Source organism: Choloepus didactylus, chromosome 6, assembly GCF_015220235.1.
Source record: "Choloepus didactylus isolate mChoDid1 chromosome 6, mChoDid1.pri, whole genome shotgun sequence".
Lineage (NCBI taxonomy): Eukaryota > Metazoa > Chordata > Mammalia > Pilosa > Megalonychidae > Choloepus > Choloepus didactylus.
The window spans coordinates 61827198-61844769 of record NC_051312.1 but is presented as its reverse complement, the minus strand read 5'-3'; the positions used below and the strand labels follow the sequence as shown (position 1 = coordinate 61844769).

General features: G+C 42.7%; 1 protein-coding gene and 1 long non-coding RNA gene across 2 annotated transcripts; one reads left to right on the top strand and one right to left on the bottom strand.

Annotated features, from left to right (window-relative positions):
- Nucleotides 1-7557: 7557 nt before the first annotated feature.
- Nucleotides 7558-16882, bottom strand: CSRP3 (cysteine and glycine rich protein 3). Its single transcript, XM_037840131.1, has 5 exons — nucleotides 16771-16882; nucleotides 11904-12072; nucleotides 9969-10101; nucleotides 8550-8643; nucleotides 7558-7634 (listed from the first exon to the last, which is right to left on the bottom strand). Exons 1-5 carry the CDS (start codon nucleotides 16880-16882, stop codon nucleotides 7558-7560), a joined length of 585 nt encoding a protein of 194 aa, XP_037696059.1.
- LOC119537600 lies at nucleotides 13349-14652 on the top strand. Its single transcript, XR_005217448.1, has 3 exons — nucleotides 13349-13395; nucleotides 14284-14328; nucleotides 14565-14652. It is a non-coding gene; the product is annotated as an uncharacterized LOC119537600 (long non-coding RNA).
- Nucleotides 16883-17572: the final 690 nt, after the last annotated feature.

The following is a 17572-nucleotide window of genomic DNA, read 5'->3' as shown; positions in this document are numbered from 1 at the left end:
TCCCTTTTTGATAAAAACACTTCAAAAGGTAGGAATTGAAGGAAACTTCCTCAACATAATAAAGAGCATATATGAAAAACCCACAGCCAGCATAGTACTCAATGGTGAGAGACTGAAAGCCTTCCCTCTAAGATCAGGAACAAGACAAGGATGCCCGCTGTCACCACTGTTATTCAACATTGTGCTGGAAGTGCTAGCCAGGGCAATCCGGCAAGACAAAGAAATAAAAGGCATCCAAATTGGAAAAGAAGAAGTAAAACTGTCATTGTTTGCAGATGATATGATCTTATATCTAGAAAACCCTGAGAAATCAACGATACACCTACTAGAGCTAATAAACAAATTTAGCAAAGTAGCGGGATACAAGATTAATGCACATAAGTCAGTAATGTTTCTATATGCTAGAAATGAACAAACTGAAGAGACACTCAAGAAAAAGATACCATTTTCAATAGCAACTAAAAAAATCAAGTACCTACGAATAAACTTAACCAAAGATGTAAAAGACCTATACAAAGAAAACTACATAACTCTACTAAAAGAAATAGAAGGGGACCTTAAAAGATGGAAAAATATTCCATGTTCATGGATAGGAAGGCTAAATGTCATTAAGATGTCAATTCTACCCAAACTCATCTATAGATTCAATGCAATCCCAATCAAAATTCCAACAACCTACTTTGCAGACTTGGAAAAGCTAGTTATCAAATTTATTTGGAAAGGGAAGATGCCTCGAATTGCTAAAGACACTCTAAAAAAGAAAAACGAAGTGGGAGGACTTACACTCCCTGACTTTGAAGCCTATTATAAAGCCACAGTTGCCAAAACAGCATGGTACTGGCACAAAGATAGACATATAGATCAATGGAATCGAATTGAGAATTCAGAGATAGACCCTCAGATCTATGGCCGACTGATCTTTGATAAGGCCCCCAAAGTCACCGAACTGAGCCATAATGGTCTTTTCAACAAATGGGGCTGGGAGAGTTGGATATCCATATCCAAAAGAATGAAAGAGGACCCCTACCTCACCCCCTACACAAAAATTAACTCAAAATGGACCAAAGATCTCAATATAAAAGAAAGTACCATAAAACTCCTAGAAGATAATGTAGGAAAACATCTTCAAGACCTTGTATTAGGCGGCCACTTCCTAGACTTTACACCCAAAGCACAAGCAACAAAAGAGAAAATAGATAAATGGGAACTCCTCAAGCTTAGAAGTTTCTGCACCTCAAAGGAATTTCTCAAAAAGGTAAAGAGGCAGCCAACTCAATGGGAAAAAATTTTTGGAAACCATGTATCTGACAAAAGACTGATATCTTGCATATACAAAGAAATCCTACAACTCAATGACAATAGTACAGACAGCCCAATTATAAAATGGGCAAAAGATATGAAAAGACAGTTCTCTGAAGAGGAAATACAAATGGCCAAGAAACACATGAAAAAATGTTCAGCTTCACTAGCTATTAGAGAGATGCAAATTAAGACCACAATGAGATACCATCTAACACCGGTTAGAATGGCTGCCATTAAACAAACAGGAAACTACAAATGCTGGAGGGGATGTGGAGAAATTGGAACTCTTATTCATTGTTGGTGGGACTGTATAATGGTTCAGCCACTCTGGAAGTCAGTCTGGCAGTTCCTTAGAAAACTAGATATAGAGCTACCATTCGATCCAGCGATTGCACTTCTCGGTATATACCCGGAAGATCGGAAAGCAGTGACACGAACAGATATCTGCACGCCAATGTTCATAGCAGCATTATTCACAATTGCCAAGAGATGGAAACAACCCAAATGTCCTTCAACAGATGAGTGGATAAATAAAATATGGTATATACACACGATGGAATACTACGCGGCATAAGAAGGAACGATCTGGTGAAACATATGACAACATGGATGAACCTTGAAGACATAATGCTGAGCGAAATAAGCCAGGCACAAAAAGAGAAATATTATATGCTACCACTAATGTGAACTTTGAAAAATGTAAAACAAATGGTTTATAATGTAGAATGTAGGGGAACTAGCAGTAGAGAGCAATTAAGGAAGGGGGAACAATAATCCAAGAAGAACAGATAAGCTATTTAACGTTCTGGGGATGCCCAGAAATGACTATGGTCTGTTAATTTCTGATGGATGTAGTAGGAACAAGTTCACTGAAATGTTGCTTTATTATGTAACTTTCTTGGGGTAAAGTAGGAACATGTTGGAAGTTAAGCAGTTATCTTAGGTTAATTGTCTTTTTCTTACTCCCTTGCTATGGTCTCTTTGAAATGTTCTTTTATTGTATGTTTGTTTTCTTTTTAACTTTTTTTTTCATACAGTTGACTTGAAAAAAGAAGGGAAAGTTAAAAAAAAAAAAAAAAAAGAAAAAAGACAAACAAGGAAAAAAAAAAAAAAGATGTAGTGCCCCCTTGAGGAGCCTGTGGAGAATGCAGGGGTATTCGCCTACCCCACCTCCATGGTTGCTAACATGACCACAGACATAGGGGACTGGTGGTTTGATGGGTTGAGCCCTCTACCATAAGTTTTACCCTTGGGAAGACGGTTGCTGCAAAGGAGAGGCTAGGCCTCCCTGTATTTGTGCCTAAGAGTCTCCTCCTGAATGCCTCTTTGTTGCTCAGATGTGGCCCTCTCTCTCTGGCTAAGCCAACTTGAAAGGTGAAATCACTGCCCTCCCCCCTACGTGGGATCAGACACCCAGGGAAGTGAATCTCGCTGGCAACGTGGAATATGACTCCCGGGGAGGAATGTAGACCCTGCATCGTGGGATGGAGAACATCTTCTTGACCAAAAGGGGGATGTGAAAGGAAATGAAATAAGCTTCAGTGGCAGAGAGACTCCAAAACGAGCCGAGAGATCACTCTGGTGGGCACTCTTACGCACACTTTAGACAACCTTTTTTAGGTTCTAAAGAATTGGGGTAGCTGGTGGTGGATACCTGAAACTATTAAACTACAACCCAGAACCCATGAATCTCGAAGACAGTTGTATAAAAATGTAGCTTATGAGGGGTGACAGTGGGATTGGGAATGCCATAAGGACCAAACTCCACTTTGTCTAGTTTATGGATGGATGTGTAGAAAAGTAGGGGAAGCAAACAAACAGACAAAGGTACCTAGTGTTCTTTTTTACTTCAATTGCTCTTTTTCACTCTAATTATTATTCTTGTTATTTTTGTGTGTGTGCTAATGAAGGTGTCAGGGATTGATTTAGGTGATGAATGTACAACTATGTAACGGTACTGTAAACAATCGAAAGTACAATTTGTTTTGTATGACTGCGTGGTATGTGAATATATCTCAATAAAATGATGATTAAAAAAAAAAAAAAAGGATACTATAAAAAAAAAAAAAAATAAAGCTGTTGCAAGAGTCTAAACCTTCATTTCAGTCTCGCCACAGATTGTCTCTGCCGCTGACCCAAAAGTCCTTGGTATTGGCATAGAGTCCCTGGGATTTCCGAGTGGGTCCCTCTTCCCAGCTGTGCCCTTCCAGGACCTCTGCTGGGGGGCGGCTGTGCTACATCACAAGTGCGCACCGTCCCTCAAGGGAAGCCCTGGGCTGCTGGGCCATGCAGGGGCGTTCTCAGCCTGCTGTAAAGATGGCTGAATGGGGCATGTTAACCTCCCCCTTTTTGCACAGCTCCGCCTTCCCAGCTCTGGGACAACCAGCTGTGGGCGTGCAAAAGGCCACTGTCCATGCCCGATATTGTGGCATGTGTGCGGTGTTGCGGGAAACACTTCCCATCACACTGGGTCCCTTGGTGCGGCTCTGGTCCCTGGCTCCAGCACCAGGTAGGAGCGTTCCCAGCCTGCCAGGAAGATGGCTGCAAGGGGCATGTTTTTTTTCTCCTTTTGGCTCACCTCTGCCCTCCTTGCTCTGAGACAGTTAACAGTGGGTCCATGAGAAGCTATCTTCCACGCCAGATAATGAGGCTTTTGCATAGCCCGTTCCCGCCGCACTTCACTGTGTGGTTCTTGCTGCTGTATCTGCAGCCGCTTTTGGGTTTTTTTAAAAAAGAACTGGTCTGCCTCCAAACACCAACCCATGGTTTCCCCACACCGCAGCATGGCTGCCAGACATTCAGCAGGTTCACTCACTCATTGCAGAATGCAGACTCCTGGTTTCACCAAGTGCATGGTCCCTGTGGATTTGGCAGACCTTGTCCAGCCAGTACATCGCTGGAACTGGTGTTCTGGGTCACTCTCTGGCTTTTATCTAGTATTTTTCACGGAGGTGTTTTTTTGCCCTGTCTCTCCTAGCCACCATCTTAGGTTCTCTTGGCCCATGATTTTTTAAGCAGGACATGATGTAACCAGAGTTTGTGTGTTTGGACACTGAATCTCAACTTAGAGGACAGAAAGTCCTATATGAAGTATTTGAGTAGCTTTTTCAAGCTATATCCTCTTCTTCCTTCCTTTCTCACTGGCCTCTACCAAGTCAGTATTCTCAAATTGTGGTCACACTTGGGGCATGCTTACTTAAAATTCAGTTACCACCTCAGACTTTCCAAATCAGTCTCTGAGAGTGAGTCCTGGAATCTGAATTGTTGTCAGGTTTTCCAGATGATTCATATGTGTACATGCTACAGCTTGAGAATCATTTATTTACGATATCTTACCCACCTCCATTCTGTTTTGTCTCTTCCCTTATATACAAGTTGGTGTGAAAGTTTACAAAAAAGAAAAGTTTGAGAATCAGTGTTTTACAGGTAGGCTGATGTGGTGAAGACCAGACTCTAGGAAAAAAGTCCTAGTCCTTTTTTTTTTTTTTTTTTTTTTTTTAATTTAAAAAAAGAAGCTTCAGCCTTTATTAAATAAAGAGGTGGATGACAGATCAGGGAACAGGCCAGGGATCCCTCTTTATTCCTACTCATCATACACAGGCATGAACACAACCAAGTACAAGGCAGGGACAATTCAGGGGACAGACTGAAGGACAGAGGGAAGCAGTACCCTCCAAGAAAGGGCCTGCACCCAAGGGTGGGCTCAGACCTGGGCCAGAGACAGCTGTTCTGAGGGGTTGTGCTTGAGCTGCTTGGAGATGAGGTGCTGGGCTCCAGCAGGCATGGAAGAGGGGAACTTCAGGTCCACTGATGATGTGCTGATACGTCTTGTGGGAAGTGCTCTCAAAGGGCAGGTTTCCCACCAGCAGCTCATATCACAGTACTCTGGTGCACCAGAGGTCCACTTTCTTTTTGAATCCTGGAACTGCCAATTATAAGCTACTTTTGTCTCTTTGGGCAAATAATTTGACTTCCTAGTGCCTCAGTTTCCTCATTTCTATTAATGTGATTAATAAATATTAAGAGGGCTAAGTGTGTTAATACATATAAGTGCTTAGAATTGTACTTGTTACATAGTAAGTACTCATATCAATTAGTTATTAATGCAGTGGTCTAATGGAAAATTGACTACAGAGAAAGTAGCTAGAGGTAAGGAAATGTGCCAAATCCATCCTTTGGTATTCTGTGTTCTGTTTTAGGGGCTAGGATTCAGTAAGCTACAGTCTTCTTACTGGCTCACTTCCATTAAATTCTGCCAAGGGATAGCACTAGAGGGAGACTGGAAGAAGGAGAGAAGGGATTTATTCCATTTTGTTGTTCTTACCAACGTTGCTCCAACAACGGCCCTTCTCCCTGGCAGTGATAGTTTGATCAGCTTTTTTTCTGCACTCCCAGAACCCGCTCTATCACATCCCTTTAGGGGCAAGTACTAGCAGTAATCAGGCAGGGTTCCTTCCTTAGAGGTATGGCTCCAGAGCCCTGGACCTCCCTTTAAGCATATAACTTCTGATAACCCCATCTCTTCCTTGTGTTTCCCCAGTCCCAGGGGTGGTAGCTGCTTCCTGCAATTATTTTCTCTGTGTTAACTCGGTTTTCCCTCTTTGCTTTTTCACAAACATTAGTACCCAATGTTGTTTACAAGCTGTGGAGCACAGAGGTGGGTTCAGTCTGTCCATTAAGGGCAGATTTTGCAGAGGGGATGGCATTTGACCTGTGACTAGATTTCACCAGGCTAAGAAGTGGAGTTAACGGGTGAGGATGGAGGGGTTTCCATTTTCCAGGAATTCCAGGCAGAGAGAAGCATTAGCAAAGGCATGATGGGGTGAGGGTCCTCAGCATTTTGGGGGAGGTTGAGGCTGTTGAGTATAGCTAGAACTTGCATGGAAGAGATTGTCTAAGCTAAGTTGAAGGTGTACGGCCAAGGCCAATTTGCAAAAGAGTGGGAATGCGAATGAAAGGGATGTATTCTAGAGATATTTTGGAGTCAGAATAAAGGAGACTTGGGGAGAAAGACAAGAAAGGGAGATGGAGAAGGAAAGGCTGAGGATGACTGGAGTCTCTTTGGTGGGTGGATGGAGGGACCAGTAACTGCGAATGGAGCAGCGGCGAGAAGGTTGCACTGTCCTGTAATTGTTGCACTTGTGTGTCTTAATCCTTCAACCAGACCAGAAGTCCCTAGCACAAGGCCAAGGTAGTGTATTTCTTTTAAAGTCAGCTTAGGGCCTTGTCCAATATAGCCCATTTGCAACCCCAAGTAAATGCTCATTTTAAAGAAAGCCTTTCTTGAGAATAGGAGTATAGAAGAATCCACGGTTCAGCCTAGTGTTTCATGATTTTTATCAATAGATTTTCATTTGCTTTCATTTACTCCAAAATAATTCAGAATTACACTGTGATGGGAGAAATGCTATGTTATTAAAGCAGAGACCCAAGAAGAGATAAGAGCTTGAGCTGCTGAGAACTTGCTGAGGAGACAGAGAGAGACATTTTTAATTGGCTGCATTTCATTTGTCTGAAATGAAATTGTCTGGCAATTTGATGAAAGAGAAGTTTTCAGAAAATTACTAAACCCCAGGGAATTGCCCTAGAATAAAAGAAAATCATCCCTATGTAGTTTATAACACAGAAGCAAACACCACTCTTAGTTGTCATTTCTGAGTTTTCAAGAAATGTATAAGATTGCAAAGCCCATCATAGGACAAAAGGATTACTCTTCAGCAGTTTTATTGGTTTTGCTTTTCCTTTTATAATTGCTATCATATTGTCTTTCCTCCCATACCCTGGTTTTCTTTTTCGGTAACTAGGAAGACACTCAGCTGACAGATTCTGGGAGACCTCCTTCCTTAGCCCGTTGTTTCTTCCTTCTCACTCCTCCACCTGTTAACATTCAAATCCATTACTTCCTCTGTAGCTAATTTTTTGAACTCGTTCTGTTTTTGTTTTTGTTTTTTTTTTTTTTTAAATATTTCCCTCTTGCTGAAAGATATGAAAGGAACATATGAGTTACCACTAAAACATTTATTTTTTGCCTGTCCCACCCCAGGTATCACAAATAACAAAGCATTTGTTTCAGTTTAAATTTTAAATAATTTTCTTCCAAAGACTTCTTCTAATTTTGAGCAAAGGCTGATTGCTTTGGAGGAGGACCACTGTCCAGCTACAAATGAGAGGATGACGTGGGAAAGGTTTCCATCAGTGCAGGATTATTGGTAAGCGCTTTATGCTGGCAAAAGCCCTAGGAGATGCTGCCCCTTTTTAGTCTTTCTTTTCCACTTGATGTGTAAGGCCTCCAAACCCAATACCTGTAGGGCCAAAATTTTTAGCATAGCAAACTGTGGATGAGAAGAGAATGGAGGGGGGAGAGAATAAGTTGGTTAGCATCATTATTTCAGTTCCTTCTGCATCCTTTTGATAAAGTTATGCATATATTAACTTTTAGATAAATTGAGCTACATTTTCAATCTAATAAAAATTGTTTGTGGTTCTTTGTACTTTACTAAATGTATTCACAGATATTTTCTCATTTGAGTTGGCATAATCCAACTGGCAGCCCGTGATTGCCTGTCCAGCTTCACCCCCTACTGCTTCCTGCCTCCTTACATGCCAGCCACACAGAATATTTGAATGAACCTTAGCACTCACTGCTCTCTGGTTCCTTAAAGCCCCTCTCAAACCCACATTCACCCTTCAAGACCCAGAGAAAACACATCTTCTCAGAAGCCTTCCAACACCCCAAGCTGACTGCTTTCCTCTTGGTGTGCTACCACATTGTGAACTTTCCTCTATCATAGCCGTGTTCACTTCGAAATGTAATTATTTGTGTATGTGTTGCTCTCCCTGCTGGCTGCACACATTGGAGGATTTTATGGTCCATGAATGCCGAGGCCCTCTATGTATTCTGCTGTCAGGAAAAGGCAGCTACCTGTCAGAGTGGGTGAGTGTCCATCCTTCTCTCATCACATTCTTGTCTCATCCCGGTTCTTATCCTTGTCTCTCCCCACCGGGCACCCAGCTGCTCTGAACCACTGAGCACCTCCAAGCATCTAGTCTTCCCATTTGCTCCAAAGGAGAGGGCCAGAGCTGGATCAGGCAAGGGATTTATTTCCCTTAGGTGGTTTTGCTCCCCATTATGAGGGCAGCCATATCTACTGGCAGACACAGGGCAAGACTCTAGGCTTGGAGACAACTCCCCCTCCCAAGGGCCCATCTCAGGAAAATACATCTTGAGAGACTCTGGAACCACTCACCTTTGCAATAAAGTTCCCCATCTTTGTCAGTGACATTGGTGGACTCCAGACTCTTTCCACAGATGGCACAACGGAAACAGGTCTTGTGCCAAGGCTGAAGGGCACAGGAAAGTTACATTTTTGATGGGGTTGACAGTATATTCTATTTTCACTTTAAGTCCCCTGACTAGCAGCATATAAAAGAATGTCACTGTCTTAACCATTCACTTGCCTAATCAGCCCCTAGAATAATTTTTTCCAGGGGTCTGGAGAAAATGAGATGGACTTGGCCAGCAATTCTTAGAACCGCTAAAAAATGGATTTATTGTGGTATTTCCATGTGTGTTCCTTCAGAATAGACTAATTAGGAATGGGCTTCCCAAGGTCTAAAAGACTCAGGGAACAAACTGGACAGAGAGGGACTTGGGTTTGGTGGAGTAGGTAGCATTTATATCGAATGTAAAGTTAAAGAAGAAAAAAAAGTGAAGAAATAAGGTAATTGTCCAGATAATTCTATGTTCTAAGCATATTGTTTCAACTCTCTGGGTATTTTTTTAAATTCAGTTTTATCGAGATATATTCACATACCATACAATCATCCATGGTGCACAATCAACTGTTCACAGTACCATTGTATAGTTGTGCATTCATCACCCCAATCAATTTTTGAACATTTTTCTCACTCCAAAAAGAATGAAAATAAGAATAAAAATAAAAGCACACAAGAATGTCTTTGGGTATTTTTGATGGAAGCAACTTTTATGGCTTAGCTCATCCAAAACATCACCTTCCTTCTGCACTTGTGCTTGCTGACCAGACACAGCCTCGGATTGTTGTAACGTCTTCATATTTGAAGTCAGACACTCTCCATGGCCCTTCCTGCCCCCAGTTAGTATCCACAGGATTCTCCTCTCTTCTCAGGCCTAAATCCTTTGGCTTCTGGCCTGAAACCAGAGCTCATAGAGCTAACCTGCCGCCCTGTCTCAGGCACTGGCTACTTCTCCAAGGAACCAGGACTTTTGTAGGTGAAAATGCTTCTTTTCAAATTGCCTTGTGGGGCATTTGCTATACTCATCGTTGGTGATGCCAGCAACAGGTTTAGTCACACAGTGGTGAGGATTTCCCAGGGCCAACAATGAAGGGTGGGGTGGCTTGTATACCTTTGTATTCCCCCGAGCTTTTAGCTGAGGGGCCTTCCACCTAGATTAATGCTTGTTGCCTCGAATTGCACCAGTTCTAGCTTTCCAAGGGAGCCACTGCAGTAAGGCAGCCACAGACTGGGAAAGTGGGATGTGTTTTCTAAAGTGGTTCCAGGGGATCCAAAGAGAATGAAGGGTCTGGGACCACCTATCCGCACTTTCTACTTTATTCTTTTCAGTACCTCCCAACTGATGGGGTAGAGATTGGCAAATCTCATTTGGCTTCTACAGGAGTGCTTACCTTACCACCCCCCATAACCTTCTCAGCAGCATAGACTGACTTCCCGCATCGAGGGCACTTCTCTGACTCTCCAAACTTGGCGGTGAACTTGGAAGGGTTGCTGCTGGTGGCTGAGCGTGCCGGCTTTGGGGACCTGGTGGAAATAGACAGATGAATGAAACACATAGACCTCCTATGGCAAACAGTACTGGCTGTGTGAACTTGAGCAAGTTACTTAACTTCCCTGTGGCTCAGTTTCCTCCTCTGGAAAAGGAAGATAATCATAGTGCCTTCCACATAGAGATGTTGAGACGTTGAAAGGGTTAAATGAGGTGACGCGTATAAAGCATTTATAACATTGCCTACCAAACCCTTAATAGTGTTAGCTTAAATGACTGTTAATAAATGTTAACTATAACCATTAGGCTTAATAAATGCTAGCTATAATTGGTTTAAATTCTTCTTTTCTCTTGTAAAGCACTTAGAAAGTGTTCCATGTACATTAGCTTGTATTATTGTCATTGTTATTGTTATAGTGTCATTTTTGCTGTTATTGTTGGTTTAGGTTTTTCCGTACTGCCTTGAAGCCTACTAGTTGGCTTTCCAAAGTGAGTTGTGGAAAGGATATTATAAGGCAAGAATGGCCTGATAATGGGACCCTGACTTTTGGTACTAAAAAGTTCTTCACAAACCACAGTCACAGTCACCTTGCCACAATTCAGATGGTCATTCTGTAACCAGAGGTCTCCTATCCCCATGGGAGCAATGTCCAAAATAGATAATAGCCCCATGGTGTGGCCGTGTGGCAGGGCCAATTCAAGGGAAGAGCAGGGCAGAGAGGTCATTGCCCAAGGTCGGGCAGTTCACAACTGGTGGAACTGCGATGAAACCTCAGGTCTTCAGACTCCTGTTACTCTTTCTGCAGCTTCATAAGAAGCTCTCACATAGGAAAGTGAGGTGATGAGAGGCAGAGAAATGCAATTGGAATCATCTTTTCTTCTTTAAACAGTCTCCAACTAAGTAATGAGAAAAATGAGAAATTTTCTCCCTAAAATAACTAATCCCACATTCCTCCATTTTCCAGACTTGACTGTGGGTAGATGTGGGATCAGACCACTCCTCAGATGGCCTAACTCTCTCTGGGACGCTGTGGGATGCTTTCTCCTCTGGGTGGGGCCTTTCTGGCCAGTCCCACTGAAGAGCCGCTTCTTCTAAGAGCTGAGCCCGGATACCAGCTGGCAGGCAGCAGCTGCAGGCAGGGCGCCATCAGGCTGTCATCATTTCTGGCCTGGAGGTGAGCAAAATCATCAAGAAAATGGACCCCGAGGAGCAGATTGGTAGATGGAGGTGACGCAGTGTGATACCCCAGCTTCCCTGGGATGGTGTTGGGGGAACCTTGGCACTATCTGTATAGAGGCAGCAGGCAGACAGGGAGGCCCACGGAACAATCAAACAGGCCAGAATTGATTGCTTACTTCTTAGGCACTGCCCGCCCCCTCACCCGCTCCCCCTGTGCCATGGACAGTAGTCATCCTACAACCCAGGGAAGAAATCTTTTAATATCTTTTAATAACAAGCACATAGAGAAATGGTCATTGCTTCCCTGCCATATTTATGTGATTTACACAGAAATTCTCACAGGGGAAGAAAAGAGACTCCATGCAGTTTTGCAAAGGTCAAACAATGGAACATCTGTACATTCCAGATTTTCTCTTAGCATGCAAACCAAGAGCCATGGGGTAAAAGTAATTGCCCTTTAGAAAGGCAGATAATTTAAAGGGAGTCTTCCAGAGATGACACATTGTTAAAACTTGGTCAGATTAAGTATCCCTATTGTTGGCAAATCAACAATAGAGTCCATTCTCCTACTTCCAGAAAACGTTGCTATGGGAACCAAATGCACTGTCCTGATAACTGGAGACTGTAACGGAGGGAGGACGAGGGACAGTAACTCACTCTTGGAAATGGAGGCCGAGGTGTTCGCCCGTGTCGGTGCTGAGGCAGCCGGCGCCCTGTCCGTACCCAATCCCCTTCGGTCCGTATCTGCGCCCGTAGCAGATCTTACAGTAGATCTCAGACTCGTGCGCAGCCACTGTGGTGCTGTCGAGAGCCTTCCTGCAGGCCACTGTGAGGAAAGCAAGGGTCAGGGCTTTGGGGTGGAGATCCTGCCTCCCTCCCCCACACTCCTGATGCCAAGCTCGGGGCCAAGAGACCCAGGACAGGGAGCCTTTGGCCAAGAACACAACTTTGATGCCTTGCTGGAGCATCTGTCCTGAGTCACAGACTTGAAGACACTCTTAATTTCACAGATGAGGAAATTGGGGCACAGAGGGAAGGAAGTCAAATGTTCAGTGGAACCCAGATAGAAGGGGGCCGGGCCAGGACTGGAGCCAGGTGTGTGGTCTCAGACCAACCAAGAACAACTTCCTTGAATTGGAACAATCTCAACCCCTGAGTGTCTCACCCCAAACGACATCAGGGAAGTATTGGAGGAAGGGGTTGACTCAGGAGAGAAATTGATTTTTTTCTTAATATAACGAGAATCCAGATTGACTAGTTTCAGTACTTATGGCTTTTGAGGGGCACTGTGCTGTTTGAGGTGACAGTTGTCATTGAGGCTGATTTGGGCCCAGATCTGGAAGCAGGGGAGGCGGTGCAGCAGGGAGATCTGCCTCATAGACCCTTACCTGAGGCGTATATTGATTACTGTGTATTACCTGATGTAAAGTGCCCTCAAATGTAAGGCAATCCCCTATTTTACCAAAGAGAAGATTTATAAAAAGATTTTTTTGCAAGCTTGAATAAATAAACTTAAAGGGCTATAAATGAAAGTGTCAAATATCTCCTTATAATATTTAATTTAATAAAATAAATTAATAGTACATTGATTTGGAAATGTTACTCTCACACAAATGCAGGAAACCATTGTATCCAAATTCTTTCTTTGCATCTTCAATATCAGCATCGTCCTCATCCCCAGAGTCCCTTTTGGAAGCAGCAGACCTAGCTTTCCCAGCAGTTCATCTTCACGACTTCCTGAGTCATGTGAGGGGCAGCCCTGTTGGTATTTAAGCAGGAGGCTGTCCTCTAGCAATTGTTATCTCAACAAGAATTACCTATTAGTGTATATATTGGGGTAGTTTTTTTTTTTTTTTAAATTGTCTATGATTTCCAAACTTAACTTGCTGTATGGCTTAGAAACAGTGATCTTTAAAGTTTGTTTATGGTGATATGCAGTGTTTATAGTAATGGGGCCATATCCCAGGAAACATAATAAATTTGCATTACATTTATTTGTCTTATTTTTCTTTTAACCAGCTCCTTCAAGTGATCTCTATATGGAATCCAAATCAGCATTGAATGAGGTTGTTTCATGCTAATATTCCTACCTCTAATGGTATATTATTGTTAAAAAGAAAATAATCGAAAACAGGAGTGGGGGAAGGAGGTAGGATTGTAGATGATCTAGGGTTGGTCAGGGTTGATGGTTATAGGGTGGGGAGATGAATGTATGGTAATTCATTAAACTATTAGGTCAACTTTTTTGTGTGTTAAAAATTCTCTGTTATAAAAAAAAAAGTGTAAATACTTAAAGTAAATGGAGAATATCCTACAACATGAGAAGTGTTATAAGGCTTTGGATACAAGGAAAATCCTTTTTTGTGTGTGTGAGGAATAATTTGGGGGCAAAAACATGCTTTATATTTGGGCCTATGAGGCAGAAACCTGTTGCTGTCAGTTACCAACCTCCAGAACAACTCCTTACATATTCATTGATATCTAGATTCTGAGTTCCTTGAGGGCAGGACTGTTTTATGGTAATATCCTCCAAACTTAGCACAGGGCCTGGTTCAGAATGAGCCCTCTGTAAATTGTTGAATAAACAAATGCATGCATGCATGAATGATGGTCAGTGCCTTGCTCATGGTTATATAGCAGTGAGCTGCAAAGCCTCCGTCCTTTGACTCCTAGTCCAGCGCTCATTCCCGTCACTCCAAGACTGCCTAGGCCCTGTTGTGCCCTAACCAGTTCTGTAGCCACTGCCTGGCTTTTCATCAGCTTTTGTACGCAGACAAAATAGAGCTTACTGCATGGCAGCCAAATTATGTGCCGTAAGTGCAAAATGCATACCAGAGTTTGAATACTTAGTACAAAAAGAAAAAAATGTAAAATATCTCATTAAGAACTTTTATATTGATTACCTGTTGAAAATATAACATTTTGGATCTACTGGGTTAAATAAAATGCCTTAAAATTGATTTTACTTATTTATTTGTACTTAAAATACAAATTTTAAATTTACATATGTGGCTTGCATTACATTTCTTTTGGACAGTGCTGATCTAGAAGGCAGGAGAACACTGGCCAGAGGACAAGTGAGGTAGGTCCTGCCTCTTTGAAGCTATTTTTGGCAATTACAGGATTGCCTGTGGACAGGTAAGTCTTATGATATTAATGTAGGAAGCTGCTCTCCTCCCCAAGGCCCTTCTGTCCACCAGTACAGAAACTTTTACTGCCTGGATCCCTATCCCCCCTGCAGGTTCCGAGGACAATATCAAAGTGTTAAATGTTCAAATGTTTAAATTTGTTTTAACCAAATGTTTAAATCCCTTCTAGGATGGCTCCATTGAACTGGGCAGCTTCCTGCTACCTGGAAAAAGATAAGACATCCCCTCCACTGGAAAGCTTTCTTACCATTTCTTGGTCCACTAAGATATCAAAGTTGATCAAAGGAGAATAAAAGTCTTGAAGACTGGCTTTCCAGTACAAGCATCCCAATTTCCTCCTTGTAACAACCATGTGCTATAGGTATAACTATCCCATTTTATAAGAAGGGGAAATTGAGGCTCACAATGGTGAACTGACTTGCCCAAGGCTGCACAGTTAGCACATGGCAGAGCCCAGCTCAAACCTTAGTCTTCTGTATTCTAGTGCCAGTGCTCTTTCCAAGATTCCTCACCCCCATCCTTTTAAAAGAACACTAGCCATTTCTGGACAAAAGCCAGAGGGTTATGGCGTGAACTCTTCTGGGCAATGAATTCTGGATAATTGTAATAGTAATGATGAATCTGAGGGGCGTATAAAATGCTTAAAACCCAAAGCATTGGATGGCAGTGAGGGTAGCTAGCATTGCGATTGTGATTAGTCCCACTCTGCTTGGAAGTGGTTGAGATGGGAAAGTTTATGTTATGTTTCTACAATTAAGGAGAGAGAGAAAGAGAGAGGGAGGGAGGAAGGGAGGTGGGGGGGGGGGGCTAAAGAGACAGTGACAATTAAATGCAATACATGATCATGGACTAGATCCAATATGGAGTAGAAAATGCCCAAAAGGACATTATTGGAACAAGTGAAAAAAATGGAACATAGACTGTGCTTTATATCAATGTTAAATTTCTTGAACTTGATAACTATACTTACTGAGGTTACGTAAGTGAATATCTTGTTCTTAGGATATGTACATGGCTTCAAGGAGCTTTATGTACGCATCTACTCTCAAATGTTTAGAACATAGATAAGTAGATAGAAATAGATAGAATGATATAACAAATGTGGCAAAATGCTAAAAGTTGGTAAATCTGAGTTTCTGGGTAGGAGGTGTATTGGCGTTCTCTGTGTTGATGTTTGCAACTCTCCTGTATGTTTGGAATTATTTCAAAATAAAAAGCTAAAAAAAATAATAAAAATACAAAGTATTGGTAAATCTGCAACTCCAATCACTCAGAGCAGTGTTTCCCCTGTTCCTTCATGATAATTATGTTTTCTGTTGAAGGTGAGGGATAATGGAAACTCCTGCAGCTGATAAAATGTTACTATTTCTGGCAGCTTAAGGATGGAGTATCTCTCCCTAACCTAGCAGATGAAGCCCAGCCCTTTCAGGGTTGCTTGAAACAGCTTAAAGACATGTGGACCCCTTGTGGTCTCTGGATTGACACACAGGTGGGATGGGGGGCTTTGCAGGAAGCGGCCTGCCAAATGTCCAGCAAACCCAGTTCCTAAGCCAGTCCTACTGGAGGAAAGCGGAAAAGGTAACTGGCCATCCCGAAGCCACGACCAGTTTCTTCCAAAAATAGGGCTAGATGTTAGAAAACTCTGTAGAATGCCATAGTGTCAAAGAGCACTGGACTGAGAGTCCAAAGACACAGGTTCTACTCCTGGCTCTGCTGCAGACAAATATGGCCTGGGCTCAGCAAGTCACACAAGTCTGGGCAGAGCCAGACTCCCAGGTGGATCACAGGATCTTAAAGTTCTCTGCAGTCCTGACATTTGTGGATCTTTGTCCTGCAGATGAAGGTATGGATTCCCTTCATCAAGTTACTGATGCCCTGGCTATGACTGACTTACAGAATTGGTGTGGTGCTGCCCCCTCCTCACCTCTACCCTCTCGCCTGACACAGGCTCTTTCTTAGGAAAGACCAGTCACAGCTGGCTTCAGTGACAGCTGGCCAGTGGAGGCAACACAGAGAGCCAAATCCATCCTGGCTCCAGATAAGCTCTGGCTTCCTTTCTCTGCCAAGTCACATTTTGTAAATGTCGCCACTGGGTCAACCAGAGAGCAGTGGCAGGCCAGCTTTTTCAGACTTTAACATGAAGCGAAATGGTCTGGGAGCCTGGCAACTGGTTGGAGAAAGGGCACTCAGGAAATCCATCCCTTCTTTAGGTGGGACTCAAACTTGGTATTTCTAAAAATTTCCCAAGTGACATGCTGCTGCTGGTCCGGGGACCGTCCTCTGAAAACCACTGACATACAGTAACTGTGGTTAAATATGAACTTCAAAATGCCGCCCAGATGCCAGCAGGCCTGCATGGCATTCTCCCAACTCACTGCAGTGGAAGCAGGTCTTATGGAAACTCCTCCCATTGCACTGGATTTCTTCTGCGTGGTAGACAGTCTTTTCGCAGGCACCACATTTTGCTCCTCCACCCCAGTTTGGCATCTTGAAGATTCTTTGATGAAGGTGGAGTCTAACAGGACATAAAATTAGATGCCCTAAGTGTAGGTGGCCCCAGAAGTGAACCAGTCCTTAGTAGTACAGTGGAAGGCACACCTAACTTCCATTTGTTTGACAGTTCATTCATTCATTCATTCATTCATTCAGCAAATAGTTACCATGTGTGAGTCATTGTATACGCCCAGACACTTACTCATTTGGCTTTGAGCAATTCGCGTTACTGCTCTGGGACTCAGTTTTCTCTCCTTTTAAATTTCAATAGCACCTGCCCCTACGTACCTCACAGGGTTGTGAGCTCATTTATGAATATAAAGTTATATACAAATATTAATTTTTTTCATCTAAAGTTTTAAAAAATTGTTCCGTCAGAAGTGGGAGTTACCTATGAAAATGGTACTTTATTACGTAGCTCATTGCTTCTCAAATCACCTGGATCATGTTAAGATGCTGATTCTGGTTCAGTAAATGGGGGGTTCCAGGCAATGCTGATGGTACTTGCAGTGGACCATCCTTGGGTTGCAAGCCTTAGCTTATCTTGCTGATAAAAATATATAGTGTGTAAAATCTCCTATTCAGATTTATCCCTAATGTCCATTAATTGCTTTTGAAGACTATTATACACTACATCAGTGGTCTGGAAACCTACCTTCTGCTCTCAGCGCTACCCTCAACTTG